The following is a 21,813-nucleotide window of genomic DNA, read 5'->3' as shown; positions in this document are numbered from 1 at the left end:
AGCGCCCCCTCGCGCCATGCCACCCTGCGGAGGCCGAGGTGCTCTAAGGTCTGGCAGTTTTTCACAGAGACGCCTGACGACCGACGAACAGTGGTGTGCAACCTTTGTCGCGCAAAGCTCAGCCGGGGAGCCAACACCAACAGCCTCACCACCACCAGCATGCGCAGACATATGATGGCCAAGCACCCCACAAGGTGGGACGAAGGCCGTTCACCGCCTCCGGTTTGCACCCCTGCCTCTCCCCCTGTGCCCCAACCTGCCACTGAGATGCAACCCCCCTCTCAGGACACAGGCACTACCGCCTCATGGCCTGCACCCACACCCTCATCTCCGCTGTCCTCGGCCCCATCCAGCAGTGTAGTTCAGCGCACCGTTCAGCCGTCGCTTGCGCAAGTGTTCGAGCGCAAGCGCAAGTACGCCGCCACGCACCCGCACGCTCAAACGTTAACCGTCCGCATCGCAAAATTCATCAGCCTTGAGATGCTGCCGTATAGGGTTGTGGAAACGGAGTCCTTCAAAAGTATCATGGAGGCGGCGGCCCCGCGCTACTCAGTTCCCAGTCGCCACTACTTTTCCCGATGTGCCGTCCCAGCCCTGCACGACCACGTCTCCCGCAACATTGTGCGCGCCCTCACCAACGCGGTTACTGCCACGGTCCACTTAACTACGGACACGTGGACAAGCACAGGCGGGCAGGGCCACTACATCTCCCTGACGGCACATTGGGTGAATTTAGTGGAGGCTGGGACAGAGTCAGAGCCTGGGACCGCTCACGTCCTACCCACCCCCAGAATTGCGGGCCCCAGCTCGGTGCTGGTATCTGCGGAGGTCTATGCTTCCTCCACTAAAGCACCCTCCTCCTCCTCCTCCTCCTCTGTCTCACAATCAAGATGTGTTAGCAGCAGCATGTCGCCAGCAGTCGGTGTCGCGCGGTGTGGCAGCACAGCGGTGGGCAAGCGTCAGCAGGCCGTGCTGAAACTACTCAGCTTAGGCGATAAGAGGCACACGGCCCACGAACTGCTGCAGGGTCTGACACAGCAGACGGACCGCTGGCTTGCGCCGCTGAGCCTCCAACCGGGCATGGTCGTGTGTGACAACGGCCGTAACCTGGTGGCGGCTCTGCAGCTCGGCAGCCTCACGCACGTGCCATGCCTGGCCCACGTATTTAATTTGGTGGTTCAGCGCTTTCTGAAAAGCTACCCACGCTTGTCAGACCTGCTCGTAAAGGCGCGCCGGCTCTGCGCACATTTCCGCAAGTCCCACACGGACGCTGCCACCCTGCGCACCCTGCAACATCACTTTAAGCTGCCAGTGCACCGACTGCTGTGCGACGTGCCCACACGGTGGAACTCTACGCTCCACATGTTGGCCAGGCTCTATGAACAGCGTAGAGCTATAGTCGAATACCAACTCCAACATGGGCGGCGCAGTGGGAGTCAGCCTCCTCAATTCCTTTCAGAAGAGTGGGCCTGGTTGGCAGACATCTGCCATGTCCTTGGTAATTTTGAGGAGTCTACCCAGGTGGTGAGCGGCGATGCTACAATCATTAGCGTCACCATTCCTCTGCTATGCATCTTGAGAAATTCCCTGCAAACCATAAAGGCAGCTGCTTTGCGCTCGGAAACGGGGGCGGGGGAAGACAGTATGCCGCTGGATAGTCAGGGCACCCTCCTGTCTATTTCTCAGCGCGTACAGGAGGAGGAGGAGGAGCATGAGGAGGATGAGGAGGAGGGGGAAGAGACAGCTTGGCCCGCTGCTGACGGTACACCGGCTGATTGCCTGTCATCCTTTCAGCGTGTATGGCCTGAGGAGGAGGAGGAGGAGGAGGAGGATCCTGAAAGTGATCTTCCTAGTGAAGACAGCCATGTGTTGCGTACAGGTACCCTGGCACACATGGCTGACTTCATGTTAGGATGCCTTTCTCGTGACCCTCGCGTTGCACGCATTCTGGCCACTACGGATTACTGGGTGTACACACTGCTCGATCCACGGTATAAGGAGAACCTGCCCACTCTGATTCCCGAAGAGGAAAGGGGTTCGAGAGTGTTGCTATACCACAGGACCCTTGCGGACAAGCTGATGGTAAAATTCCCAGCCGACAGCGCTAGTGGCAGAAGGCGCAGTTCCGAGGGCCATGTTGCAGGGGATGTGCGTAGATCGAGCAGCATGTACATCCCAGGCAGTGCAACAGTCTTTAAGGGCCTGGCCAGCTTTATGGCTCCCCACCAAGACTGTGTCACCGCTCCCCAGTCACGGCTGAGTCGGCGGGAGCACTGCAAAAGGATGGTGAGGGAGTACGTAGCGGATCGCACGACCATCCTTGGTGACGCCTCTGCCCCCTACAACTACTGGGTGTCGAAGCTGGACACGTGGCCTGAACTAGCCCTGTATGCCCTTGAGGTGCTTGCTTGTCCTGCGGCTAGCGTCTTGTCGGAGAGGGTGTTTAGTGCGGCTGGGGGAATCATCACCGATAAGCGTAGCCGCTTGTCAACCGACAGTGCCGACAGGCTAACACTCATCAAGATGAACAAAGGCTGGATTTCCCCAGACTTCTGTTCTCCACCAGCGGACAGCAGCGATACGTAAGCAATACGTAGGCTGCACCCGCGGATGGAAGCTACGTTCTCTCTCACCATCCAAAACGGGGACATTTCTGCTTCATCAATCTGTGTCTAATATTCCTCCTCCTCCTCCTCCTGCTCCTCCTCCTGAAACCTCACGTAATCACGCTGAACGGGCAATTTTTCTTAGGGCCACAAGGCTCACTCAAATAATTTTTCTGAACAATTTTTCTAAGTTTCAATTAGCTTAAAAGCGTTGGAACTTTAACTTGAACCAATTTTTCGTTACACTGGGCTGCCTCCAGGCCTAGTTACCACTTAAGCCACATTAACCAAAGCGATTCACCTGCCATCTTGATTGGGCATGGCCAATTTTTACTGAGGTACATTAGTACTGTTGGTACACCAATTTTTTGGGGCCCTCACCTACAGTGTAATCATAGTAATTTCTATGTTCTTCGCCTGCACTCATGGTACAGAAAGGTGTGTGGGGTTGGCCTACAGTTTAGCTACATAAATGTCACTTGTGCCTTGGCTATACTAAGGCTACTGAAATGGAACGAAGACTGCGCTCCCGCTATACTGCTGCTTCAGAATTGTTACTGGGGCCTGTCTTGAGTGCTACTATTGCTTACATGGAACGAAGACTGCGCTCCCGCTATACTGCTGCTTCAGAATTGTTACTGGGGCCTGTCTTGAGTGCTACTATTGCTTACATGGAACGAAGACTGCGCTCCCGCTATACTGCTGCTTCAGAATTGTTACTGGGGCCTGTCTTGAGTGCTACTATTGCTTACATGGAACGAAGACTGCGCTCCCGCTATACTGCTGCTTCAGAATTGTTACTGGGGCCTGTCTTGAGTGCTACTATTGCTTACATGGAACGAAGACTGCGCTCCCGCTATACTGCTGCTTCAGAATTGTTACTGGGGCCTGTCTTGAGTGCTACTATTGCTTACATGGAACGGACACGTGGAGAGGACACGTAGTGCCTCAAAAACATCCCCCTCCTCCTCCAACAGGGAAAACATTGTTGGCAAATGCCTTTGCATTGGTTCGTCTGGCGGCAGTCCAAGAATTTCACCTTTACCGACACTACTAGAGAGCCCCCCCACCATCCCCCCGCCACGGCCCACTTAATCCTGGCCACATTCCGAAAACCAACAAAATACAACCGTGGTACTAGGTCCGCAGTCACCACCACATTACCACCAACGCGGTTACTGTTAAGGTGCATATAACCACGGACACGTGGAGAGGACACGTAGTGCCTCAAAAACATCCCCCTCCTCCTCCAACAGGGAAAACATTGTTGGCAAATGCCTTTGCATTGGTTCGTCTGGCGGCAGTCCAAGAATTTCACCTTTACCGACACTACTAGAGAGCCCCCCCACCATCCCCCCACCACGGCCCACTTAATCCTGGCCACATTCCGAAAACCAACAAAATACAACCGTGGTACTAGGTCCGCAGTCACCACCACATTACCACCAACGCGGTTACTGTTAAGGTGCATATAACCACGGACACGTGGAGAGGACACGTAGTGCCTCAAAAACATCCCCCTCCTCCTCCAACAGGGAAAACATTCTTGGCAAATGTCTTTGCATTGCTTCGTCTGGTGGCAGTCCAAGAATTTCACCTTTACCGACACAACGAGAGCCCCCACACCATCCCCCCGCCACGGCCCACTTAATCCTGGCCGCATTCCGAAAACCAACAAAATACAACCGTGGTACTAGGTCCGCAGTCACCACCACATTACCACCAACGCGGTTACTGTTAAGGTGCATATAACCAGTCTGACTGGGGCATGCAGACACCTTGACAGAATGAATAGTGTGTGGCACATAGGTTCCCCATTGCTATGCCCACGTGTGCAGCTCCTGATGGCGGTGGCACAGGATTGTATTTCTCATTGCTTCTGTACAGCATTGTGGGCTATCGCCCCGCCCCTATTAAAGAGGGTCGCTACCTAGCCGTGCCAACCCTGTGCAGTGTGTGCCTGCGGTCCCTCGTCGTGGCAGACGCACTTCTAAATAGACGTGAGGGTGGTGTGGCATGAGGGCAGCTGAAGGCTGCGCAGGGACAGTTTGGTGTGCGCTGTGGGGGGGAGGGGGTGCGGTTGGGCAGCATGTAACTCAGGAGAAGTGGCAGTGGAGTGTCATGCAGGCAGTGATTGTGCTTTGTTGGAGGTAGTGTGGTGCTTAGCAAAGGTATGCCATGCTAATGAGCGCTTTTCAGAAGTAAAAGTTGTTGGGAGGGGGGGGGGGCCCACTCTTGCCGCTATTGTGGCTTAATAGTGGGACCTGTGAACTTAGGATGCAGCCCAACATGTAGCCCCTCGCCTGCCCTATCCGTCACTGTGTCATTCCCATCACTTTCCTGAATTGCCCAGATTTTCACACATGAAAACCTTAGCGAGCATCGGCGAAATACAAAAATGTTCCGGTCGCCCATTGACTTCAATGGGGTTCGTTGTTCGAAACGAACCCTCGAGCATCACGGGAAGTTCGTTACGAATAACGAACACCCGAACATTTTGGTGTTCGCTCATCTCTACTCTTCAAATCTACGGATTTCGTTGACCTTGTCTATCCATTGTTCGAAGGTTGGAGCCTGTGGTTCAAGCCATGCTATGGGTATTAAGGTTTTAGCTGCCGAGATAAGGTGTGTGATCAAGTTTGATTTAGATGGTTTGTAATCTTCTGATATCTTAGCTAGGAATATGTGTTCCGCCTGAAGGTTAAAGGAGCCATTGGCTACTTCTTTTATTTTAGTTTCAATCTGGTTCCAGAATAACTTTTAGTAATTTTGACAGGGAAAATTAGAAAAAAAAATCAGCAATGTTTAATTTGAGATTTGTTTTCACAGAGCTCACCATGTAGTATACGAGTGCCTTCATATAGATGTATTTGCATGCACTTTTGTGTATGCAATTGACAGAGAGTAGAACCCAGTGATGTCAATGGGTTCTTTCACAGAAATATTTTTTTGTGCAGATTTCGGTTGTGCACAGAATAATAGGGCTTGCTCTATTTTCCTGCATATTTACGCACCATGGGGCACCACAGCAGTTTGCGAGGGGTGCACAACTGTGTGCAATATGCTGCTTAAAACCACAGGGTAAAGAACATATCTTGACCTCTTTAGGCTAAATGGCCAACATTTTGCTAATTCACATGCCCTTCGTGTGCAAAAACGTACAGTACTATGCGCAGGCAGGCACGCAAATTAACCAACTCACTGCCCAAATACGTTGCGGTGAGACGAGCATATGTGTGCATACACTTGTCTAGAGCTGCCCTAAGTAACATGATAACTTCTGGGGGTCAGCACAATTGAAGCAATACCAAACACAAAGTGGCAAATTTTTCAAAAGCTTTATGCCAGGTTTCTGATGTAGATAAATCACACATTTTGATGCACACCAAGTTGTGCTACACAGTGCAGGACTTTTTGCAGTTTTACGGCGGCTCAACACATTTTAAAGAAGTGTCCTGGCCTTAGCATTAGGGGGCATCACCATTCATGGCCCATTAGATTTACTATAGTTTACACCAGAAACTGGCATACAGTATGGCTGAAATCTACACCAGTTGGCAAAGCCTCCATATTTGTGAAGCATAATACATTTGGCCCACTACATGCCAACACAGCCTTTACTTGTCGACCTATAAAATGACGATGTAAGTAGATCTGCCAAATAATTTTCTTTTGGTTTTACTATTTTTGCACAATCGAAGCTGTTTTTTATTGAAACCACATAACTTTATTTTTTAACCAAGGTAGCTTAATTGGAGCTTATTTTTTGTGAGATGAATTGTACTTTTCTCTGGCACTTTGGGGTACACCAAGCTTAATGATCTACTTTTATTCAACTTTTAGAGTTGGACACCCACTGCCGTTTTTATTTCTTGCACTGCGATAGCGAGTGATAGCTTGAGAAAGATCCTAATGTGTGGATCGAAACGTTGCTGTCTCTGTTAACCATGTCCAAGTGATTATTAAAGACAACGATGGATTAAGGGAATTCTGGATTGTTGCTGAAAATCTATTGTTTCTGCGATAGCGAGTGAAAACATTCGCCTTGCAGCGCAAAAAAATGCTGTGATATCGCCAGTGTTTTCAATGGGGACAATGGCGCTAGCCCCATTGAAAACATAGGGAGTATACCGTGGACTTCTGCCACAGCTGTGACAGCTGTGACAGGAGTTTCCTTCATCCCCGCAGGGACCGCGGGGATGAAGGAATCCTCTGCCACAGCTGTTACAGAAGTCCAGGATGCTATCCCATTGCTTTCAATGGGGTCAGCGCTGCTGCTAATGAATAGCTAAGCGCTGCCTGTAACTGCTGAAAGTGCTGGACAGCAGTGCAGGGGAACCATCCGGAGGACGCATCTGAGCGGTGGAGAGGTGAGTAATGTTTTTCTCACCAGCTAGGGATGATTTTCAGGGAAGGGCTTATATTTTAAGCCCTTCCCCGAAAATCATGCTGCGGGGGTTGCCTAATAACCACTGCTTTCAATGGGGCCGGCAGCAGCGCAGACCCTATTGAAAGCAATGGGATAGCATCCTGGACTTCTGCTGTGACAGCTGTGGCAGAAGTCTGCGGTATACTACCTATTTTTTCAATGGGGCTAGCGCTGCTAGCGATATTGCAGATTTCTTCTCTGCGGTGCGAAGCTCTACTGAAGCATTGCAAATCAGTATGAAACCATTGAAAATCATTGGTTTCATAATCATCGCTGTCGCATTGCAGGGGGAAAAAAAATTGCAAGTGGGTGTCCACCCTTAGTGCTATATAAACCACGTGTTAGTGTTCTTGTAGGTGTCATTGTGTTCATCGCAGGACTGCATTCTTTTTAATTTTTTTTTACCAGAATAAAACATAAAATTGGTCATAAGTTAGTAAATAAGCAACAGCTCTCAAAATTTGGCAATTCTGTTTGTTTTACTTCAAGATTGTTTTTCTCTTTTGCTGTATTTTTTACAGAAATTACAGCAGGAAGGGATTTCATGTTGATCATTATCTTTAATCCTCTGATACTAAAAGTCATTATTTATGTTTAACAATGAATAAGAAGGCAAGTTTGTGAAAATAATGTGAAGGTGAAAAGTTATATGGCTGCACTTCCTGTTGTCACTTCTGCAAAAATGAACACCATACTTCAAATGCTAATATTTCTGTAAGTAAAAATAGATGAAAGGGGTTTTATCAAGTTAGACTTTTATCATCTATTTATAGGATAAGTGATAAAGGTCTGATCAGTAGGGGTCTTACCCCTGATACTTCCACTAATACCGAGAACGGGGGCCTCGTGTCTCATTTTCTTGAAAACACTCGCAGTATGTCAGAATGAATGGAGCGGTGCCTGAGCATGTGCAACTCCTACTCCATTAATTTTGATGAAGCCAACAGAAATAGCCAAGTATAAGAATTCAGCTATCTCATAGTCTCATTGGAAATAAATGGAGTGGCAGAGCGCATGCACCAATATTGTTCCAGTCAATCTCCTCCTCACTGTCTGCCTGCTCCAGTAGTGAGTGTGCAACACTTTCACATCCTTCCTTAGACGCTGCTACCCATCTGGCTATGATCTAGTATGGTAGTGCCTATTCGCCACATGCTTTTCTAAGGCCTCGGTGACACTTTTTTGCATTCCTACCACAAGCAACCTGAATTTTCACAAAGCAAATCTGCTCTCATTCAGAGAACATTATGTTATAGGGAGGTAAGATGATGCGCTTTGACGGATGTTGACAGCTTCCAATTGGCGGAAGTATGAATGATACTGTAGATAACACTTATAAACTCGATTTTAGTATTACTGTATATTCTATATTTTCAATGATTTTATTATACTGCAAATGTAGTTGGGTGTTGCCAATCATTTTTACATGACCCTCATAAATAGAGGTAAGCTATTCAATAATTTTCACTGTATATTTGTTTCCTAAAAAAAGGGGATTTGTTTCATTGTTTCCCCGGAAAACATTGAGAGACCAATAAAGTTCTGGCACACGGATTTTAAATTTTTCAGCTTCTACTGAATCTGAGCCATCCTAGACATCCTAGGGGTGCAGGGGTGTGAGGGATTTTTCTCCCTTTCCCCACTCCAAGTACACATTTATTAGTGAATTGCCAACCATTCATGACCATCTACATAACCTCTGAGGTCTGCTCCTGAGCGCTGCGTCTCTTTCACTCTTTTTATATCTACCTGTATCCAATGACTCCTTTATCTGATAAATTCTTTAAGAGGTTTAGTTTTCAAAATGGTGTCATTTGTGGAGTTTTGGCCGTTCAAGGTCTCTACCAGTGTGCAATGGGGCCTAAAACACCTTCAAGCAAAATGTCTCATCTGAAAGCCACAGGCTGCTCCTTTTCGGTTTGGGCCCCGTTGTGCATGCAGATATAAGATTAGGGCCTAGAGATGAGCGAATGTACTCAGTAAGGGCGATTTTGCAATCGAGCACCGTGATTTTCGAGTACTTCACTACTCGGGTGAAAAGTACTCGGGTGCGCTGTGGGTGAGCAGGGGGTTGCAGAGGGGAGTGGGGGGTAGCAGCGGAGAACAGGGGGGAGCCCTCTCTCTCTCCTCTCCCCCCCCCCCCCCCACTCCCCGCTGCAACCCCCTGCTCATCCACAGTGCACCCGAGTACTTTTCACCCGAGTAGTGAAGTACTCGAAAATCGTGGTGCTCGATTGCGAAGTCGCCCTTACCGAGTACGTTCGCTCATCTCTATTAGGGCCACAATGGGTATGTTTCCAAACACAGGACAGACAGGGGTATCCATTTTGGGGCGCAAATTTTCATGTGCACTATAGAGAAAGAAAGCTGTCTTAAAATGACATATTTGCAAAAATATGAAATTTTATTTTTTCTCCTCTAAATTGCATTTACCCCTGAAAAAAACGTAGGATCAAAATACTCATGACCCCCTTAGTGAATACATTAAGGGGTTTATTTTTAAAATGGGGTCATTTGTGGGGGTATCTAACATTCTGACACCTATGAACCTTTCTAATCTTAGCTTGGTGCAGAAAAACAAAATGTTCCCCAAAATGTTAAATGTTAAATTTGTACGTCTCCTAAATGGTTAAGAAAACTGAAGTTTTTCCAATGCGCTTTCAGAATAAAGTAAACAGATGGGAATATATATCTTAACAGAAATTTAAACAGTATGTTTGCACATATTTGACACATTGCAGTTGAAAATGTGAAAAAATGACAATTTTTTCCAAAATTTTCCCAATTTCAGTGCTTTCAATAAATATAAACAAATTCTTCCGGTCTATTTTTATGACCTAAATAGAGATGAGCAAGCACACTCGTCCGAGCTTGATGCTCATTCAAGTATTAGGCTACTCGAGATGCTCGGTACTCGAGTCGAGCAATACGCGGTACTCGAGAAAATTTCATTTCCCTTCCCCGTATGTTTAGCACCATTTTCTAGCCAATAAACATGCAGGGAAGGCATTACCACTTTCTGCTGTGACTTGCCAGCCCTCTGCACATCTTCAGCAGTGAGTTGCTGGGCCGATCAGGTGACCGCCAAGTACTTAAAATGGTGTCGCCCGCGTCTCGCCTCAGACACGTGCTGGCAGAGGTTAGGGAAAGAGCTGCTGACACTCAGATAGGGAAAGTGCTAGTGTAGGGTGTGGTTAGGCAGGGATCCTGACATCAAGAACCCAACAGTCCTTCTTAGGGCTACTCCTCATGGTGTGCATTACTTCTGTGGCTGGCTGGGAGCAGTAGTGCAACAATTTTTATTTTCAAGCATCTAGGCCTGTGCAGAGCATTGTACCTATACTGTTTTCTGTGTGCAGCACATTAGGCAGAGTTCTCATCGCTAAACAGTATGCTAATTTTTTCTGGGGCACTGCAGAGCATTTCAGCTATACCATTCTCTGTGTGCAGTGCATTAGGCAGAGTTCTCATCACTAAACAGTGCCTTAATTTTGGCTGAACCAATGCAGAGCCTCTCAAGTCTCCTATTTGCTGTGTGCGCTGAATTAGCCGAAGCTAGTTCCTATTGCTATACAGTTCCTTAATTTTGGCTGGGCCAGTGCAGAGCATCTCATGTCTTCCATTCGCTGTGTGCGGTGAATTAGAGAGAGTTATCAGCGCTATTCATTGGGTTAATAGTTTTCTGCCCCTGTGCAGAGCATCTCACAATACTTTCCTTGTGTGCAGTGAAGTAGCCGCAGTTATCAACACTATCCACTGGGTTACTTTTTCTGCCACTCCATATCTACAAGCCTCTGCGAGCGGTAAATTACCCCTAGCTATCAGTGCAAAACAGCTGTTTAATTTTTTCTGTCACAGCGTAGAGCCTCCGGTATCTATAAGTCTCTGTGTGCGGGGAATTAGCCCCAGTTCTCAGCGCTATACAGTGGGTTAATTTATTTGGGCCCTGCTCTATCCTTTATCCGACATGATGAGGAGTAGGGGTAAGGGTCGAGGACAAGGACGCGAACACGGGCGTCCAAGTGGGGGTGTGGGCACAGGCCGAGGTCCTAGGCAGGGTAAATCACTGCCGGCTGCAGAGGGATTAGGAGAGCGCCGCATCTCTCCGCTCCCCAGCTTCATATCACAATTTGCGTGTTCGCGTGGCAGACTTTTATTACAAGCACAGCAGTGCGAGCAGGTCCTGTCATGGATCGCGGATAACGCGTCAAGCAATGTATCGAATCCCCAGTCTTCCACGCAGTCCACTACTACCGGGCTAGGGACTGCACCTCTGAATCCTCTGGCTGCTCCTCCTTCCTCCAAGCCTCATCACTCCAGGAAAATTACATATTCTGAGCAGGCAGACTCCCAGGAACTGTTCTCGGGTCCCTGCCCTGAGTGGGAAAAAATGGTTCCTCACCCACCTGAGGAGTTTGTCGTGACCGATGCCCAACAGTTGGAAATTTACCAGAGTCTGGCTGATGAGGCAGGGGACCTCCGGCAACTGTCTCAAGAGCTTTTTGTAGATGAGGATGATGAGACACAGTTGTCTGTCAGTGAGGTAGTAGTAAGGGCAGTAAGTCCGAGGGAGGAGCGCACAGAGGATTCAGAGGAAAAGCTGCTGGACGATGAGGTGACTGACCCCACCTGGCTTGCTAAGCCTACTGAAGACAGGGCTTCAGAGGGGGAGGCAAGTGCAGCAGGACAGGTTGGAAGAGGTAGTGGGGTGGCCAGGGGACGAAGCAGGGCCAGAGCCAATAATCCGCCAACTGTTTCCCACAGCACCCCCTCTTGGCAAGCCTCCGTGCAGAGGGCTAGGTGTTCCAAGGTGTGGATGTTTTTTAGTGAGAGCGTGGATGATCAACGAACAGTGGTATGCAACCTTTGCCGCACCAAGATCAGCCAGGGAGCCACCACTACCAGCCTCATCACCACTAGCATGCGCAGGCATATGATGGCCAAGCACCCCACAAGGTGGGACGAAGGCCATTCACCGCCTCTGGGTCACATGACTGCCTCTTCCCCTGTGCCCCAACCTACCACACAGATCCAATCCCCCTCCCAGGATGCAGGCACGAGCGTCTCCCAGCCTGCAGCCACACCCTCACCTCCACGGTCCTCCACTCCATCCAGCAATGTCTCTCAGCGCAGCGTTCAGCTGTCGCTAACACAAGCGTTGGAGCGAAAGCGAAATGCGCCACCACCCACCCACATGCACAAGCTTTAAACAAGCACATTGCCAAATTAATTAGCCTGGAGATGCTGCCGTACAGGCTTGTGGAAACGGAGGCTTTCAAAAACATGATGGCGGCGGCGGTCCCGCGCTACTCGGTCCCCAGTCGCCACTATTTTTCCCGGTGTGTCGTCCCCGCCCTACACCAGCACGTCTCCCGCTACATAAACCATGCCCTCATGAACATGGTTACTGGGAAGGTCCACTTAATGATGGACACGTGGACAAGTCACATAGTAACATAGTATGTAAGGCCGAATGAAGACAATGTCTATCTAGTCCAGCCTGTTTATCCTCCTATGTTGTTGTTCCAGAGGAAGGCAAAAAACCCCAAGAGGCAGGAGCCAATCAGCCCTTTTGGGGGAAAATTTGTTCCTGACTCCCTAATGGAAATCAGACTAATCCCTGGATCAACCCCTAATAATTCCTACCTGCCTGTATACCTGGATTAACAATTAACCTAAGATTTATATCCTGTAATATCCTTCCCCTCCAGAAAGACATCAAGTAGTTGCTGGCAGGGCCACTGTATCTCCCTGACAGTGCATTGGGTGAACTTGGTGGAGGCTGGGACAGAGTCAGAGCCTGGGACCACTCATGTGCTACCCACACCGAGGATAGCGGGTTCTACCTCGGTGCTGGTTTCTGCGGCGTATTATGCCACCTCCTCAACCCCCCCATCCTTCCTCCTCCTCCGCCACCTCCACCTTTCAATTAAGAAGTGTGAGCATGTCGCCAGCAGCACAGCGGTGGGGAAGCATCAGCAAGCCATGCTGAAACTAATCAGCTTGGGTGACGAGAGGCACACGGCCCCCGAGCTTTTACAGAGTCTGACGGAGCAGATCGATCTCTGGCTTTCGCCGCTGAGCCTCCAGCCGGGCATGGTCGTGTGTGACAACAGCCGGAACCTGGTGGCGGCTCTGCAGCTTGGCAGCCTCACACACATGCCATGCCTGGCCCACATCTTCAATCTGGTGGTCAGCGGTTTCTGAAAATCTACCCCCACTTGTCTGACCTGCTCTGCAAGGTGCGCCATGTGTGCACACAATTCCGCAAGTCAACCACGGATGCTGCCACTCTCAGGACACTGCAACATCGGTTTCAGCTGCCAGAGCACCGACTGCTGTGTGACATGCCCACGCTCTGGAATTCTATGCTGCACATGTTGGGCAGGCTTTACGAGCAGCATAGAGCAATTGTGGAATACCAGCTGCAACATGGAGTTGCAGTCAGTACTGGCAGTTCTTCAGAGGAGTGGGCATGGATGGCAGACCTCTGTCAAGTCCTTTGAAACTTTCAGGAGTCTACCCAAATGGTGAGCGGCGATGTGGCCATCATTAGCGTTACGATCCCGCTGCTTTGCCTGCTGAGAACTTCACTGCTAAGCATAAAGGCCGATGCTTTGTGGTTAGAACAGGAGATGGGAGATGACATTATGTCGCTTGATAGCCAGACCACCCTCACGTCTATATCTCAGCGGGTTTTGGAAGAGGAGGAAGGGACTGCTGGCCACACTAGGTACCACACTAGAGGGTACCCATGCTGTTTCCCTGTCATCTGTTTAGCATGAATGGGCTGAAGAGGAGGATCCTGAAAGTAATCCTCCTAGTGAGGACAGCGATGTGTTGCGTACAGGGACTCTGGCACACATGGCTGACTTCATGTTAGGCTGCCTTTCCTGTGATCCTTACGTTAGATGCATTCTGGCCAACACGGATTACTGGGTGTACACGCTTCTAGACCCATGGTATAATGAGAATCTTTCCACTCTCATTCCCGAAGAGGAAGGGGGTACGAAAGTGATGCAATACCACAGGGCCCAGGTGGAAAAAGTGATGCTAAAGTTCCCATCTGACAGCGTTAGCAGTAGAAGATGCAGTTTAGAGGGCCAAGTAGCAGGGGAGGCATAGGGATCAGGCAGCATGTCCAGCGCAGGCAGGGGAACACTCTCCAAGGCCTTTGCCAGCTTTATGGCTCCCCAGCAAGACTGTGTCCCCACTCCCCAATCAAGGCTGAGTCAGAGGGAGCACTGTAAAAAGATGGTGAGGGAGTAAATAGCCGATCGTATCACCATCCTCTGTGATGCCTCTGCTCCATACAACTATTGGGTGTCAAAGCTGGACACGTGGCACGAATTTGCGCTGTACAGTCTGGAGGTGCTGGCCTGCCCTGCCCAGACGCATTCTGGCCAACATGGATTACTGAATGTACACCCTTCTCCACCCACGGTAGAAGGAGATCCTCTCCACTCTCATTCCTGACGACGAAAGGGGTACGATAGTGAAGCAATACCACAGGGCCCTGGTGGAAAAAGTGATGCTAAAGTTCCCATCTGACAGCGGTAGCGGTAGAAGACACAGTAGCAGGGGAGGTGCGGAGATCAGGCAGCATGTCCAGCACAGGCAGGGGAACACTCTCCAAGGCCTTTGCCAGTTTTATGGCTTCCCAGCAAGACTGTGTCACCAGTCGAGGGAGCACTGTAAAAAGATGGTGATGGAGTACATAGCCGACCATACCACCGTCCTCCGTGAACTCTTGGTACACCAATTTTTCAGGCCTTTGCCTATACTCTCAGCCAACTAATGTTTCCAGGCTTCGCCTATATTCTTGGTACACCAATGTTTCAGGGGTTACAAAGTGGTAAGGGAACAGCACTTCTCCACAGAACCAGTAAGGTAGGACCCACAGGTAAAGAGCTGCCAGATACAGCAGGAGTCCGGATCAGTAGACTATGTTATGTGATCGAAACGTTGCACAGAGGAATAAAGACATCACTTGAATAACTTCTGTATCATTATTGCTGCTAATGTTTCAGGGGTTCACCTATACTCTTGCTACAGAAATGTTTCAGGGGTCCGCCTATACACTTGCTACAGAAAGGTTTGAGGGGTCCGCCTACACTCTTGATACAAGAGGGTTTGAGGGGTTCGCCTATACTCTTGCTACAGAAATGTTTCAGGGGTCCGCCTATACTCTTGCTACAGAAAGGTTTGAGGGGTCCGCCAATACTCTTGTTACAGAAATGTTTCAGGGCTTCGCCTATGCTGTGGGTGCATAAAGGTTTTCCATAGCGGTGTTCAGCTGTCTGGCACAAATACACTCAATGACCTGGGCAGAAGTGTGGAACGAGGCCGAGGTCCTGGGCGGGGAGAAACTCTGCCATGTTTGGGCACTCATTTCTTAATGTGTGAGGGCAAACACCCACTGGGGATTTTTTATTTTTTCTCTCTGCGATGCGACAGTGATGAATACGAAACCAATGATTTTCAATGGTTTCATACTCATTTGTGATGTTTCAGCAGAGCTGCGCATCGCAGAGAAGAAATCTGCGATATTGCGCAGTGTTTTCAATGGGGCCAGTGGCAGTAGCGCTAGCCCCATTGAAAACATAGGGTGAAACATAGGAGTTTCCTTCATCCCTGAGCTGCTGCCGACCCAATTGAAAGTAGTGGTTATTAGGCAACACTTGCAATATGATTTTCTGGGAAGGGCTTGAAATATAAGCCCTTCCCTGAAAATCATCATGAACTAGTTCTTTAGCTGCCTGTAATTGGCTGAGCGCTCAGCCAATCAGCACAGCCCTTTCAGGAGGCAGGGATTTTTAAATGTGCTGGACAGCTGTGACGGGAGCCAGTCGGATGATGCGTCTGAGCGGCGGAGAGGTGAGTACTTTTTTTTTTTAACCAGTTCATGATGATTTTCAGGGAAGGGCTTATATTTCAAGCCCTTCCCCAAAAATCATATTGCAGGAGTTGCCACAGACCATTGCTTTCAATGGGGTCGGCAGCAGCGCCGAACCCATTGAAAGCAATGCGACAGCATGGTAGACTTCTGTCACAGCTGTGGCAGAGGATTCCTTCCTGCAGGGATGAAGGAAACTCCTGCCACAGCTGTCACAGCTGTCACAGCTGCGGCATAAGTCGGCGGTATACTCCTATATGTTTTCAATGGGGCTAGCGCTGCTGCCACTGGCCCCTGCCAATGGCGATATTGCAGCGTTTTTCTTGCGCTGCGAGGTTAGTGTTTTCACTCGCTCTCGCAGCGCAAGAAATAAAAACGCCAGTGGGTGTCCACCCTAATACTGACTTTGGGTTTCATGGGCTCACTTATGCTGTGGGTGCACAAAGGTTTCCCATAGCGGTGTTCAGCTATCTGGCACAAATACACTGAATGAATTAAGTGGGTACACATGGGTTTCCCATAGTTATGTAACTAACGGCACCTTGGTGGAGGCTGGGACCGAGCCTGACCCTGGGCCCGCTCATGTGCTTCCCACACAGAGTATTGTGGGTCCTACATTGGTCATGGTTTCTCAGGCTTATTATGCCACCTCCTCCTTGGGGTCTGGGGAACAGCGCTGGTCGCCATGTATTATCTCGCATTTTACCACAGCTATCCGAGATACTGGATTGGAGCATTCACAGTAAGCATAACTGTTTGAATGAGATGTTCACAGGGTCACTGTATACCTGGGGTGGTTACTTTTGCGACACCTCCTGCTTCAAACCAATCTTTGCTGTTCGTATGCGCTGCTGCATTGTGGCGATGTGTAGAAGCACTGGCACCTGAGTCCCCTTTATGCCCACGTTTGCGGCTCCTGACAATTTTGTGATGGAGGTGGCACGGGATTGGAATTATGATCATACATCAATTTATCATCAATTCTCTTCAGCATTGTGGGCTATCAGCCACACTTTCAAAGAGGGTCGCTGCCAGGCCCTGCCAACCCTCTGCAGTATGTGTCTCCGGTTTCTCTTCATCCAGTACGCACTTATAAATAGACATGAGGGTAGTGTGGCTATCAAGTGAGTGTGTGGTATGAGGGCAGCTGAACGCCTCGCAGGGAATATTTTGTGTTTACTGTGGACGCAGGCTCGGGCGGGGGGTTGGACAGCAATGACAGCATGTAACCTAGGAGAACAGGCAGTGGTGTCACCCACAAGTGGTGATTGTCCTTTGTTGCAGCTAGTGTGGTGCTTAGCTAAGATGTGCCAGCGCGTGTGCCGTGCTGCTTATGGTCTGTCCCAAGCAAATTGTCAGGAGGGTGGCCGCCAGGCTCTTGCCCCCAATTTGACTTAATAGTGGGACCTGGGAGCCTCAGATGCATCCATGCATGCTGCCCCTGCCATTCCCTATCCGTTTCTGTGGTGTTTCCATGACTTTCTGATGTTTTCAGGTGTTTCACACAACCTCCCCCATGCGGAGCATCAGTCAGCTTGAAAAATGCTCGAGTCCCCTATTGACTTCAATGGGGTTCGTTACTCGAAACGAGCTGTCGAGCTTTACGAAAAGTTCTACTCGAGTAACGAGCACCAAAGCATTTTGGTGCTCACTCATCTCTAGACCTAAATTAAATACAATATGTGTTGAAAAAACAATGTCAGAATTACTTGGATATGCAAAACCTTTTCAGAGTTATGCTATGTTAAAGTGATACATGTTAGATTTCCAAAATTTGGCCTGGCTAGTAAGACGCAAACAGGCTTGCTCACTAAGGGGTTAAATTAAACTAACTAAAATTCTCTTTAAGTGGCCGAGAGTTGGGGTGTCTTTAGCATGTGTGTGTGACTGTTTGATGTAAATTGTTTTTTGTATGTTGTTCTGTGGGTCCCTTAACTGTTAGAGTGACATAGTTGGAGGACAACAGTAGCTTGGGGGAGGAGTTTAGGAGTAAGAGAATTTGAGAATGTAGTCGTGGAGGAGGATGTGTCAGTAGGAAGCTGCATCTCGCTATTGCTTCCACCTGTGCGGAGCCACAGATCTATCTCATTAGCCGTTCGATATATTCCCTCCTCTCGGGACCAAAGCTTAGTGCAGCTGTTTGCTGCTGTCACTGAGACTCAGAGAAAAAGAGAGTAACTCGCAAGGATGTAGAAGAGAATGCTTAGTGAGTGTTTCACCGTGTCAGGAGTGTGCCCCAGGGATCATCTAATCAGATAACTCAGACTGAGGACATCTAGATAATGGGAGAAGGGACTCCTAGTAACCGTGTTTGTGTAACAGCATGTGAAGTAAAGAAGTTTACCAGAAGTGATGTGCTTGAGATTGTCTACGCATGTTTACTTTGAAAAAAACAAAATCTATCAAACGTGAGTAAAGACAAACTGTGTACCTCCGGCTTATGAAACTATTTTCTTGACACTGGCCTCTTTTATTCTACACTGAGTGACTGATCGCTCATAAAGAGGTATTGGTGTCACGTGACAACACTGTTATGGACAATTACCAGCATTTACTTTGTCCGTTTTGTTCGCACTACATGCGACTGAGCTAGACCATGTTGATGCCGCTGTTGGTAGAGTTAAAGAGCCACCCATGACAACCATTGTAGTTTCCCCATGGTCTCCCTCACAACAGTAAGTTCTCCGCTCGGACGTTGCACTTTAACACAGGCAGACTGAGGATACATACATAGTAACATAGTAACATAGTTCGTAAGGCTGAATGAAGACAATGTCCATCTAGTCCAGCCTGTCTAGCCTCCTATTTTGTTGATCCAGAGGAAGGCAAAAAACTCCAAGAGCAGAAACCAATTAGCCCTTTTGGGGAAAAAATTCCTTCCCGACTCCCTAATGGTAATCAGACTGTTCCCTGGATCAACCCCTAATAGTTCCTACCTGCCTGTATACCCGGATTAACAAATAATCTTAGATTTATAGCCTATAATATACTTCCTCTCCAGAAAGACATCCAGTCTCCTTTTAAACTCCTCTAAGGATTTTGCCATCACTACGTCCTCAGGCAGAGAGTTCCACAGTCTAGCTGCTCTAACAGTAAAGAATCCCTTTCTATGTTGGTGGTGAAACCTGCTTTCCTCTAAACGTAGCGGATGCCTTCTTGTTACCGTTGCAGTCCTGGGTATAAACAGATACTGGGAGAGATCCTTGTATTGTCCCCTCATGTACTTATACACGATCACACAGCAGTATTTGGTTAGTATTTTGCTTCACTATTAAAGCCAATTCCAGGAGTCGAATATACAGAAAAAAAACAAATATTGTACAGACCTGCACCTCTTCCATGCTCTGAAACCATTTATGCTTTTGTCTTTCAAAGGGACCTTTCAGGCAGGATGGAATAGACTGCACGACGTAAGCGAAGATTAATTGTACCCAAATTGTACCCAGATATACTGGCTACCTGAAGATTTTGATGCAGAATTAAAAATGGTTTAAATCCTGCTTGCAATTCTGCATCAATATCCGCAATTAGACCTGTGGATTTGGATGTGGAATTTTGCAACCGTGCCATAATTCCATCCTATATGGAAGATCTCAAATAATGAAGCAAACATACAGCCATGTGGCCATTCTTTGAAAAACTGGGTGTGACGACAATAACCGCTGATATGAGCCCCAACAACTAGGACATCATCTCCACTGAGATATGAGGGTAGCTAATGATAATCATGGATGATGAAAAGAAGCACTGAAAATATCTATATGTGATATCTTCTCTATTTTCACCCTTCCTCTTTTCTCATCTTACTTTCCTATAACTTTGCTGACTTCCTCTTTATTAGCTCAGCAATGTGACACATCACGGAAAGAAATGGTATGAAAAACATTAAATACATGCCGGTATACTCATGTAACGGCTGCATCCACTGTGCGACGTAATGCTGCTGAGGCTGAAATAGCACCACCTGCTGTTTCTATTCTGTGTCCATCTCCAGTAATTGTTCCATCTGCTCAGTCTTACATTTTCTGTATGCTCCACTGCGTCTGTGGAGGAATCTCTGGTGTGGTGAGCGGCTGTTTTTGACGTTTATACATCTTGCACCCACAAGACGTGTCCATTTATGTGCAACAAACAAAAAAGGCACAGATTGAAATAGCTAATTAGTCTAATGAGTTCCAGATGTGTTCCTTTTCCAGCTGAATTACGCAGCATATCATGCATCTCCTAGAGAATTGCGTGCGCATCTGCACACCACAAATTGACTTCTATGGGGACCTATGGTGCACAAATGTGCAGGAAAATAGAGCATGCTATGTGTTGTTTTGCACAACTGAAATTCACAGGAATATGTGCATGTGAAAGAACCTATTGAAATCAATCGGTTCTATTCCTTGCATATTGCGTGTATAAATTTTGCGTACATAAATATGCCCATGTAAATTTGGCCTAAGGCTGCATTCCCACGAACGTATATCGGCTCGGTTTTCACACCGAGCCGATATACATCGTCCTCATCTGCAGGAGGGGGGTAGGATAGAAGAGCCAGGAGCAGGAACTGAGCTCTCGCTCCCTCTCTGCCTCCTCTCTGCCCCTCTGCACTATTTGCAATGAAAGAAGGTGGAACGGGGGCGGGGTTAAGTGCCGAGAATTAGCCCCGCCCCTGTTCCACCTCTCCTCATTGCAAACAGTGCAGAGAGGCGGAGAGGACGCAGAGAGGGAGCGGGAGCTCAGTTCCTGCTCCTGGCTCTTCCATCCTCCCCACCCCTGCAGATGAGGACGACGTATATCGGCTCGGCATGAAAACTTTCTGTAGCCAGACCCAATAATGGTGCAGGATATACTGCAGACTTCTTGAGGTGGTACAATAGCCCCTAAATCTGGGATTGTGACGACTTAACATTACATACCCTTAAAATGAAGGAGATCATATCACCCTTGACCTATAGACATGTATCACTTATAAACGTTATCTTTCATTATGACCATAATTATGGCCATCATTTTTAGAAAGGACTCCAGAAAAAAATTAAAATTCAAGCTAGAAACCCTGGTGTGGGTGCAGATGGCAATGACTATGCCAAGACTTCACAGATAAAAGTCCAAACTTTAGTCCAAAAACAGAAGTTTTCCATCAAAGCACAAAAATAAAAGTTTTCCTGTCTGGGAACTAACTATAAATATTTTGGTGTCCTCGTCAATACTATTCAGCAGCTTAGACTTCCCAAACATCAGGACCACGGGGCTGATACAGTCTGTACCAGTTGCAGGGAGTTTATGCTGTAGTAATGAACCCAACAGCTTGCAATTCAGAGTAGAAGAAAACCGCACACTGTAGCGAAGATGGAAAAACACATCCAAATAATAACCTATCTGCCATTCCATAAAAATCCTGGACCAGAAAAAGGCTCCTCCTGGATTTCTCACCTTATCTAGTTGTGTGGGAAGTACACCTCCTCCAGCACTTTACCAGCCACAGGCTTACAATAACTAATAGCCAAACGTGCTAAATACCATAGACCTAAACAGTAAATGCAGCATTGTGAGTATCTGAACCTTACCTGCTATTATAAACCCCCTCATTGCAGATGACTGGTTGCTGTGTGACACTTCTGTAGATAGATATGTCTCAGAAAAAGGAAGTTGCACAAAATAGAGAACCCACAACAATTACAAAAGTTTATTTAACAATGAAGAAATATTGTCTTGTTTTAGCCTCGGTAATGGACTATCAGATACATAGGTGTTGTGGCAGAAGTGAATGTACAGTATGATCAGATCATGTCCTACTCTGGGTCATAATTAGCAGTACATAATGACTACAGCACTCACTGGGGCACTGGGGACCCTTTCTGTGTAGTTTACAACAGCAACATATACAGTAT

At 48.1% G+C, this 21,813-nt stretch overlaps 1 protein-coding gene across 1 annotated transcript in view; it reads right to left on the bottom strand.

Moving 5' to 3' along the window:
• LOC136631391 (carcinoembryonic antigen-related cell adhesion molecule 8-like) overlaps nucleotides 1-21,545 on the bottom strand; it is a 124,716-nt gene extending 103,171 nt beyond the window's left edge. The window contains exon 1 of the mRNA XM_066605670.1: nucleotides 21,490-21,545. Coding sequence (XP_066461767.1) covers nucleotides 21,490-21,511 — 22 coding nt within the window. The 5' untranslated portion in view covers nucleotides 21,512-21,545. The remainder of the gene's footprint in view (nucleotides 1-21,489) is intronic.
• Nucleotides 21,546-21,813: the final 268 nt, after the last annotated feature.

Source organism: Eleutherodactylus coqui, chromosome 6 (genome assembly GCF_035609145.1).
Source record: "Eleutherodactylus coqui strain aEleCoq1 chromosome 6, aEleCoq1.hap1, whole genome shotgun sequence".
NCBI classification, from domain to species: domain Eukaryota; kingdom Metazoa; phylum Chordata; class Amphibia; order Anura; family Eleutherodactylidae; genus Eleutherodactylus; species Eleutherodactylus coqui.
The sequence above is the reverse complement of the archived record's forward strand: the minus strand, read 5'-3'. Positions and strand labels throughout refer to the sequence as shown.